The 10,544-nt window shown below is 41.6% G+C and overlaps 1 protein-coding gene and 1 long non-coding RNA gene across 2 annotated transcripts in view; both read right to left on the reverse strand.

Moving 5' to 3' along the window:
• LOC135521676 (piezo-type mechanosensitive ion channel component 2-like) overlaps positions 1-2,510 on the reverse strand; it is a 142,245-nt gene extending 139,735 nt beyond the window's left edge. Inside the window, exon 1 of the mRNA XM_064947354.1 lies at positions 1,637-2,510. Coding sequence (XP_064803426.1) covers positions 1,637-1,700 — 64 coding nt within the window. The 5' untranslated portion in view covers positions 1,701-2,510. The remainder of the gene's footprint in view (positions 1-1,636) is intronic.
• A 4,914-nt stretch (positions 2,511-7,424) lies between these two features.
• LOC135522899 (uncharacterized) lies at positions 7,425-10,544 on the reverse strand. Its single transcript, XR_010452736.1, has 5 exons — positions 9,979-10,544; positions 8,875-9,025; positions 8,685-8,748; positions 8,249-8,375; positions 7,425-8,022 (listed from the first exon to the last, which is right to left on the reverse strand). It is a non-coding gene; the product is annotated as an uncharacterized LOC135522899 (long non-coding RNA).

The following is a 10,544-nucleotide window of genomic DNA, read 5'->3' on the forward strand; positions in this document are numbered from 1 at the left end:
AGGAATACCATTACAGTCTTTAGTACATAAATACAACATGTTGATGCTGAATAAATGTGTTGAATGATATCAAACACATTTTATTCAACTCTGAGACTGATTCCCTAGGCAGTTTGCGGTAAGGTTGATCCAAACAATGTGACCAATCATTTACAGTAAAGGGTGCATGGTCCAATATCTCACCAATCTGATCCTTAGAAATGGATTTATTTTGTATATATGAATTTTCACCATATATCCTTAACATCACATTGTGTTATAAAACATACATAGAATTTGACTAGTGATCTGAGGCATGAAAACAGGCATTTTCTTGCTCCCTGTGGTTTGTTTGTAGAGCCAGATGATTCCTCATAGTTCAAGAACAGGAGTCATTTTTGTGTTGTGTAATTGGGGAGTTTCTGAATCTGATATCGACAGTGGCGACCGTAGGAAGTGGAACACAGACCAGGACAACGGTATCCTGCTACTACTGGGCACACCATTCACAGTAACATCGAACCCTAAACCCAACCCATCCACAGCTGCCAAGAGAACCTTCCAAGTTTTAATCAGTCAAAGGGGTGGCCTAGTGGTTAGAGCATTGGATCAGTAACCGAAAAGTTGCTAGATCGACTCCCTGAGCTGACAAGGTAAAAACCTGTTGTTCTTCCCCTAAACAAGGCAGTTGCTCATTGCTCCTAGGCCGTCATTGTAAATAAGAATTGGTTCTTAACTGACTTGCCTAGTCAAATAAAATATTTTGAAAAACAGTTAGGAGCTATTTTGAAAAAAAATACTTGTTTTTTTTACCTTAATTTAACTAGGCAAGTCAATTAAGAACAAATTCTTATACCAAACTAACTTATACCAAACTAACTTTGTCAGTCAACATCCATGAAAAAAAAAATATATATATTTTTTTTTTAACACAAATCTTTCATTGTCTGAGCATAGAACCTGGTCTAATAAACTGCAAAAACGGTTTAATGCTCAGGTGCTCAGAAATGACATTATATACATATTATATACGACAATAAGAGCTGTTCTATCTCTGAAGTGATTAGAACATCTCTGTTACAATGGCTTTTTAGCTCTTCGTTAGGCTTCTTAACACCCTATTCAGCCTCCAACATGTTATTTCTAAATGCAAAAAAAGTATATTTAATTCATTTGAATGATGACGTTAATCTTAACAATTACACAGGTTTATCCGCATCAATGTATGTCCTTTTATTACTTCGGTTTGGTATTAGCACATTTTATTGGTCAGAGTAATCCAAAGTTACGATTTTGTTTTATGACTTGCATAAATTGTAGGTTATTATTTTGTAAGTGGTTTGTTAGTTTTTAGCAACATTGCATAACAGTATCTGATGAAGGACAACGTGTTAAATCAGTAATAATAATAATAACAATAATGATTATCATACGTATTATATTATTTTGTAAGTGGTTATGCTATTATCAAACATAGCCTACCATGTCTGTACTGATTAAGTTTACAATTCAATAGGCCTAGTCAATTCTAAATAAACAAACTAAAAACGTTTTGATATTTTGTATTTTTTGTTGTTGTTGAATATCAATGCAGCTGCAATTATTAGCAACAGTCTACACGCTATACAATGTGCATTGCGCAACCACTTGAACTTACCTGCAGCGAGACAAACTGGCAGCAGCAGCCTGAAGACCAGTCCGCACACCACCTGGGAAGCCATTCCTTAGGATTTATGAAATAGAAACAGAAAAGCTATTTAATGATGATACGCTGCTATCTGGCATAAGGGAATCTCAATGCACCCGTCCAGCTCTCTCCAACGTCCAGGTGAGAGGGCATTGTCCGGTTGGTGTCTCCGACATTATTTTTAGAAGTCCAAGTCCAAAACAGCGCTTTTGATAAACCATAGCCAACAGCCGAGTAAAGTTTAGGCACGGCAGCGTCCTCTATCCTAGTTTCAACACCCCACATCCAATATCCCAAACATCTGGACCAGTAGGATAACACTCGTCACGCGGAGCAGCCTACAATTTCGTGCAGAAAAAAAGTGTGGTTGTAATAGCAAATCAACAACATTGCAATTTGTCCACATTAGACTACCTGCTGATAACGGTTGTCTTGATTATGGATCGCGCATAGGCCTAATAGTAAATAAATAACTCCAGCACCGCGCTTAAGATAGAAAACAATTATAGAAAACAATTATAAAAAACAATCAACAAGTTGCAAATTCATAATCCCGGGCTTGGATAGTGAGCACAGTTTGTCAAGCGTCAGGTTTCTTTATTCACTTAGTTTGGTAAGAGAAGACACCTGGAAGTGCGTAAAAGCGTGACTATGCTTTCCTATGGAGAAGCCGACATAACAGTCTTTGCTCGCGCCCCAGCTCCCGTACAGCATGAATGTTTTACTATCTCGTATGATTACACTTTTCTCATCCTTCAATGAAAACTTCACAAGACCACCCTGTAACTGACAAATGACTCCACCATTGAGAAGTCAGGCAAGAATTAGGGGACGATGCCTGGTCCCGAATGAGGAGCGGGAGGTAGGCGCAGGGTTGTGAGCGTGTAGCCTAGTCTATGTTGCTCCTCCCCTGAGAGCTGTGAGAGCCGCAGGCGTGGCGGCCGCATTCCAATCCCTCCTCTGGGTCAGGTAACTCCAACCCTTGCAGATTCCAAGCTGGGACGATTTTACGCGACTAACGGGAAAGGGGGAATAAGGTTTGGGCCTTGCACAGGGACAGGTTATGGACGAGTAGGCTAGTTCGCTATTGTTCTATTATTTGTTTACGAGCTACATCATCTCATATAATAGTTAAAACCATAGAGATAGACCATGTTATATTAAATATGGTTGTAACACAGTAATTGTATTTTCTCGTGAATTAACTGTTAAACCTACACTAATTGTGTAAAAATAGTTGAGGATTATATTTGGAATAATTTATATGAATATGGTTATGATTTTGTAGACTCCTTGATTTATTGTACACAAATAAATAAAACATGTAGGCCGTGTGTAGGCTACACCTACAAGCAATACATCATCATAACGTAATGCTGCTTAGCACCAGAAACCTATGACATATTCATTGGCTACAAAACAGTACGTGCAACGATTTGTTTGAGGGAGAGTGTGGATATAGGTTGTTATAACGCATTAGCTTTGTTGTTACACAAAATAAAACTAGTGCAGCAGCAGGCCCGAGTTGCTTTTATAGAAGAATAGGATACAATGAATATCATGTATACAACAGCGACATCTGTCGGTCTTTGAGTGGGGCAACATGAAAGGCTTGGTTGAATAGGGTTGCATAGAGAAGGTATAAACTGGAAAAGTTTACCAGTAAACTACCGGAATTTGTGTAATCTATCACAAGACATATAGTCCCTCTGTGTGGCCTTATCACATGAAAAATATATGAAATAATTAAACAAGATACTTTTTAAATTAATAGAATGCCAAAGCTAAAAACTTTAACCTAAATATAAACCATCAACTTATTGAATACCATCTTTTCAGCAGGCCTATATAGGATAATCCAGTTGTACATAGTGTGTATTGGTTCCTGACTTCCCTGAAAAGACGCTAATGCTGAATGCCACAGGATGGTTTTGTGCTGGTCAAGGGCAGTGTAACGGTTTTCTTCCGCTGAAGGAGAGAAGGACCAAAATGCAGCGTGGTTAGAGTTCAACATGTTTAATCAAGACCATACATGAGAACACTACAAAATACAAAACAACAAAAGTGAAAACCGAAACAGTCCTATCTGGTGTAATGACACAAAGACAGAAGACAATCACCCACAAAATACCCACAGAATATGGCTGCCTAAATATGGTTCCCAATCAGAGTCAACGATAGACAGCTGCCTCAAATTGAGAACCAATCTAGGCAACCATAGACCTACAAACTACCTAGAAAGGAACATAAACATACAAAAAGCCCTAGACTAGAAAAAAACACATAAATCCCCCATGTCACACCCTGACCTAACCAAAATAATAAAGAAAACAAAGATAACTAAGACCAGGGCGTGACAGGCAGTTAAGTCTGGGGTGAACCAGTTCTACATCTTTTGAATGGGGCATGCTTATTTAAGATGGCGAGGAAAGCACTTTTAAAGAGCAACCAGGCATCCTATTCTGACGGGATGAGGTCAATATCCTTCCAGGATCCTGGGGCCAGGTCGATTAGAAAGGCCTGCTCGCTGAAGTGTTTTAGAGAGCGTTTGACAGTGATGAGGGGTGGTCTTTTGACCGCTGACCCATTACGGACACGGGCAATGAGGGAGTGATCGCTGAGATCCTGGTTGAAGATAGCAGAGGTGTATTTAGAGGGCAAGTTGGTCAGGATGGTATCTAAGAGGGTGCCCATGGTTACAGATTCATGGTTGTACCTGGTAGGGGGCAGCAGGGTAGCCTAGTGGTTAGAGTGTTGGACTAGTAACTGGAAAGTTGCAAGTTCAAACCCCCAAGCTGGTACAAATCTGTCGTTCTGCCCCTGAACAGGCAGTTAACCCACTGTTCCTAGGCCGTCATTGAAAATAAGAATTTCTTGTTCTTTAAAACTAACTTGCCTAGTAAAATAAAGGAAAAAAAATATATTGAGTTTCAGATACTTGTAGAATCTGGCCCAATGCCCTATTAATTATTATTTATTATTATTATTATTAACACACTTTATAGTTCTGGTTCCTTTATTTTGGCTGTTACCTGTATAGCCATAAAATACTTCTGGAAAAAACACAAACAAATGAAAACAGCTGAGTCCTGTGTGGCTCAGTCGGTAGAGCATGGCGCTTGCAATGCCAAGCGTCGTGGGTTCGATTCCCGCTGGTGCCACCCATATGTAAAAGTAGTGGCCCCAGCCGACTTGTAAGTCGCTTTGGACAAAAGCGTCTGCTAAATGGGATATATTATTATTATTATATATTAGCTGGCAAGAACAAAAAGAAAATACGATTTTACTGGGATTGTTTTATTTATTTCATATAATATAGTGAATAACGGTGCTGAAAATAATTTTGGCAGTGATTTAAGTCTTAGCATCCACAAGCATCACTACAAACCAAACTTCTAGCTCCATACAAACCTAGTCCAACTATTTTCATTACGTCATTGAAAACACATCTACATTCTTTAGAATGTTCCTTTGTTGGTATGAGGATCCATATTTAGAAAAGTTTTAAAAAACAAGTTAAAAGGTGACAAACTTCAGTCAGTGTTTCAACTGGAAGAGATAAGGAGTGTCTATGTGATTACTACTGTCAATGTAGTCACAAATGATTATCTGGCCATGTATATTATTGCATACTTACAATAAACTGTAAAAACATTTCCATATTACAGTTTTTTTTCCAACTGCTTACACACAAAATCTTTTCATGTCACACGATTTTTGAAACCTCTCACTCAAAGTGCAAAACTACACACCAAATATCCAAAACCATAAGCTATTTCTCAGCCTTTGACTCAGTTGTCAATTGCATGAAACACTTTTTTTCAAAACACTACACACAATTCTCTACCTAAAACAAAAAAAATCTAACAGGAAGTGACTTGCTTTCCTTTTCCAAACACAACCAATCAAAATGCTACACTTATTCACCAGGTCACACACACTCCTCAAGTGCACAAACACAAATAGCTTAACTGATCACTAACCAATTAGGGCTACACTTGTTGATCATGTGATCAACCACGGTTTGACCACGGTTTGACCAACTTGAGTCGATTTACAGTGGCATCCATAATTCGAACCTTCAGAAATGAACAGGTATGCAAATATCTAATGACAATTTTAGCATTACAGTAATGTACTGTAAAATACATATGACTGCATAGTATTGCATAAACATTTAACTCTAAGCCATCCATTTACCGCACTGCATTGAAGGAATGAGGTTGGTTATTATGCTGTGCTACATTTTTTTGTACAGTATTTACAATTCCTATGCTGAACACATACTGTGTTTGAATTCTGTACAGAGTGGAAAGGCAAAGACATCATGGAGGATGAGGACACTTGTTTACAGATGAACAAGAGACTGCAATTATAAATATGGTTTTGGCCAACAATGCAATTAGGATTCGAGAGATAAGAGAGCATATCTTGAATAATGACACCATATTTAACAACATCAATGCTGTAAGCCTGTCGACCATACAACGCATCCTCCAATGGCACCGAGTGACGATGAAACAACTTTACAAGGTGCAATTTGAGAGAAACGCTGACAGAGTCAAGAATATGCGACATGACTTTGTAGAGGTATGTATGCAACACTACTTCCAGTACTTCAGACATACCATATTGACTCATCTGTATATCCTTTTGTCTGTTACAGAGAGTATTGGAGCTGGATGCCCATGTAATTCGCCATGAATTTATTTATGTGGATGAGGTTGGCTTCAACCTCACCAAAACCAGGCGCCGCGGAAGAAATGTAATAGGACAGAGGGCAATTACCAATGTCCCTGGACAGCGTGGGGGTGATATAACTATGTGTGCTGCCATCACTCAAAATGGGGTCCTCCATCACAATGCCACACTGGGTCCGTACAACACCGGCCATATGCTCACTGTTTTGGATACAATTTACACAATGCTTGTCCCTGATTCAGATCAGGAGCCTGCTAGGTTTGTGGTTTTATGGGACAATGTTAGTTTTCACCGGGCTGTTCTGGTCCAAAACTGGTTTGCCACCCATCCACAATTTGTAGTTTTGTGCCTAATCCCATATTCACCTTTTCTAAATCCCATAGAGGAATTCTTCTCAGCCTGGCGCTGGAAAGTGTATGATCACCAACCCTATGCCCGCATGCCGCTTCTCCAGGCAATGGAGGACGAATGTGGGGACATAGAGGTTGCCTCTGTCCAAGGTTGGATACGCCATGCTAGGAGATACTTCCCTCCATGTGGGGACATAGAGGTTGCCTCTGTCCAAGGTTGGATACACCATGCTAGGAGATACTTCCCTCCATGTGGGGACATAGAGGTTGCCTCTGTCCAAGGTTGGATACTAGGAGATACTTCCCTCCATGTGGGGACATGTCCAAGGTTGGATACGCCACGCTAGGAGATACTTCCTCCATGTGGGGACATAGAGTCTGTCCAAGGTTGGATACACCACGCTAGGAGATACTTCCCTCCATTTGGGGACATAGAGGTTGCCTCTGTCCAAGGTTGGATAAACTAGGAGATATCCATGTGGGGAAGGTTGGATCATGCTAGGAGATACTTCCCTCCATGTGGGGACATAGAGGTTGCCTCTGTCCAAGGTTGATGTCCTAGGAGATACCCATGTGGGGACCGGAGATACACCAAGAGATTATTTGGGGTAGCTTCCAAGCAATGGTGACTGTTTTCTTGCCAAACATCGAGGGAAGTATCTTGTGATGTTTTGTTGATTATGCTTAGCAATGTACTGCCCCCCCCGGTTTTGTTGTATGCTACTGTATACAACAGTAATGTTTGGCCTAATAAATTGGTGTTTACAGTGTACTTGTTACCCCTCTCAGCAGATTACTTTCACTGTAGAACATTGTATTGAAATGTAGATTTTAGCCTATGAAAGACCAAAGAGCTTTAGATTTACAGCAACAGTGTTTATATGGTATATCTAAAAATATACTATTATGAAAGCAGTGTTTGCCATTTGATGCATATGCTTCATTCTGACATGTGTTTATGACATTTTGAAGGAGATGTGAGGCATTTTGCATTTTATGTGTGCAGTGTTTTGAAAACGTGTGTAAGCAGTTGGGGAAAAAAATGTAAAAAGAGGAACATTACATTTGAGCTAAATCTCCTTTAAAAAAAGAGCAGGCTTGCATACTCTGCAGCAGTATTTCATGATTTGAGGTTAAAGGCGGAGGAGAATCCACTGGATAGATGGAGGTCGACTTTGACCTTTGCAAACCACGGTCACTGTCATCCCACTCGTAGCCGATTGACTGCAGTTGCTGGACGATGTAACTGGCCATGTTGTGGGTTCCTGCAGCAACCACTTCAGGACATGAGGTCGAGAGGACCCCCTGGAACATAAACACACATTTTATGTAACTCCCACATCCATCAAAACACACTCATAACCACATATTCTATAAAGAAACTATAAATAATCACATGAATCAGTTCTAAACCTCACCACGAAAAGCCTCCCCACTAACAAAACAAATCTAAATCAAATTTCCATTCAGGCATCACTGCGGCCCACTACCAGAGACTTTTGGAACTGGTTGAAAGGTTGTCTTCTCCTACATTTCAGGGGCTGATAACTGAGCTTCTGGCCTGCCAGAGACTGAACGGCAGCTGACCACATGATCCCGACCTCGCGCCCAGTCCCTCCGTCTCTTGAACAGTGGTCCTTTTGTGCAACACCCCAGGCCTGGGGAAGAAGAGATGAACAACGCGGGCAGCCAGCCACTTCTTCAGACAGATATCAAGCTCAGCCTCACAAAGGCTTCGGAAGGGCACAGTCCATAAGTCATCACTCAAGAGATAGCAACTATACTATGATATAACAAATTGTACATTCTCTTTTTAAAGTTACCATGTCTATCACAAAAAAAGTGAAAGCCAATAAGAACTGATTTAATGAAACCCTAGGGACTTTTCCATAATAACAGCATGAGTTCTTTGCATTCTGTGGGACCTCATTAGTTATTTGCTCAAGTGAAAGCTCTAGCTAATATACCCATCTCATTGCTGCCTCCTCCAGGACAACCGTTCAGATGAGAGCTCAGTTTGAGACCAGAATACTGGGGGACATACAAGTACAAATTATAAGCCTGATGGAAATAAACATGTTTGTAAAAACCGATCCCTATCACCCATCATTGACAGGGAGTCAAATAATCTATTGTATTCTATTCTAGAACCCCCACCTGTGGTGCCTATGACAACTCCCCCGGCCTCTCGGATGACAACAGTAGTGGCGGCGATGTCCTAGCAGTGCAGCCCATACTGGTGGTAGGCCTCAGCCACCCCGTGGCCATCAGTCACAGGGCCAGGGTTGAGCTGCCGATTATCCTCACCCTGGAACACAAGGAGTAGCCTAGAGCCGTGTGTATCAAGCGTCGTCTCAGAGTAAGTGCTGATCTAGGGTCAGGTCCCCCCTGTCCATGTTTTTTATTTTATTAGCTCTTTTTCATGGTATTTCAATTGTTTAGTAGCTACCATCTTGTCTCATCGCTACAACTCCCGTACGTGCTCGGGAGAGATGAAGTTTGAAGGTCATGCGTCCTCCGATACACAACCCAACCAAGCCGCATTGCTTCTTAGCACAGCGCCATCCAGCCAGCCGCACCAATGTGTTGGAGGAAACACAGTGCACCTAGCAACCTTGGTTGGCGTGCACTGCGCCCGGCCCGCCACAGGAGTCGCTGGTGCGCGATGAGACAAGGATTTCCCAGCCGGCCAAGCCCTCCCTAACCCGGACGACGCTAGGACGATTGTGCGTCGCGCCACGGACCTCCCGATCGCGGCCGGTTACGACAGAGCCTGGGCGCGAACCCAGGGTCTCTGGTGGCGCAGCAGTACAGCGCCCTTAACCACTGCGCCACCCGGGAGACCCTGCCACCCCCATGTCCATGTAATCATATTTGTTGTGATCCAAAAAGGCAAAATTGATCCTAAACCAGCACTCCCACTCTGAGATAATTGAGATATAAAGCCCCTGGTCCCAGATCTGTTTGTGCTCTGTAGTCATGTTTGGCATGACAATAGCCACATATGCATTGAAGAGAAAGCCCAAACAGACCTGGGACCAGGCTATTCAAGGAGAGTCTAAGGCCAAAATACATCACTGTATTGCCGTTGGATTGTAAAGGTACCTGATATGAGGCCCATTAGACTGGAGTCATGTTCATTAGCTAACACAACAGAAAAACATTACTCTAACATTTTGCAACCCTGTTTTAGCCTGTTTTCCTAATGAACATGACCCAGAATGACCACAAACAATTGGAGAATAAACCGTCAGCGGGTACCCGTGGGCTGGTGCACGCAGTAACTTCATGATGTTCCCTGAGAAGATGTTCAGTGTTGCTGGGTCCCGCTTGGCTCCGATCTCAGTCAAAATGAGACATCAGTCGTTGGGAAGAGAAAAACAGCTTCAGGTTAGGATATCGGATACAGAACATTTTAGTAAATCAATAAAAAATATCAAATCGCTAAATTAAATCAATCAATCAATCAAGCTAACATTTGATTATGCTGCATGGTAAAATGTTTGAGTTGACACGTGGATAGGCCAGTCTGGTCCTGTGGTTCCTGTTTTTGATTTAACCAACCTGAAGGCCAGCTGGTTTAACATATGGCATTCCAATAACAGGCTTGCCAACCCCTGGTTTAACATATGTCATTCCAATAACAGGCTTGCCAACCCCCTGGTTTAACATATGGCATTCCAATAACAGGCTTGCCAACCCCCTGGTTTAACATATGGCATTCCAATAACAGGCTTGCCAACCCCTGGTTTAACATATGGCATTACAATAACAGGCTTGCCAACCCCTGGTTTAACATATGGCATTCCAATAACAGGCTTGCCAAC

This window comes from Oncorhynchus masou, chromosome 30 (genome assembly GCF_036934945.1).
Source record: "Oncorhynchus masou masou isolate Uvic2021 chromosome 30, UVic_Omas_1.1, whole genome shotgun sequence".
Lineage (NCBI taxonomy): Eukaryota > Metazoa > Chordata > Actinopteri > Salmoniformes > Salmonidae > Oncorhynchus > Oncorhynchus masou.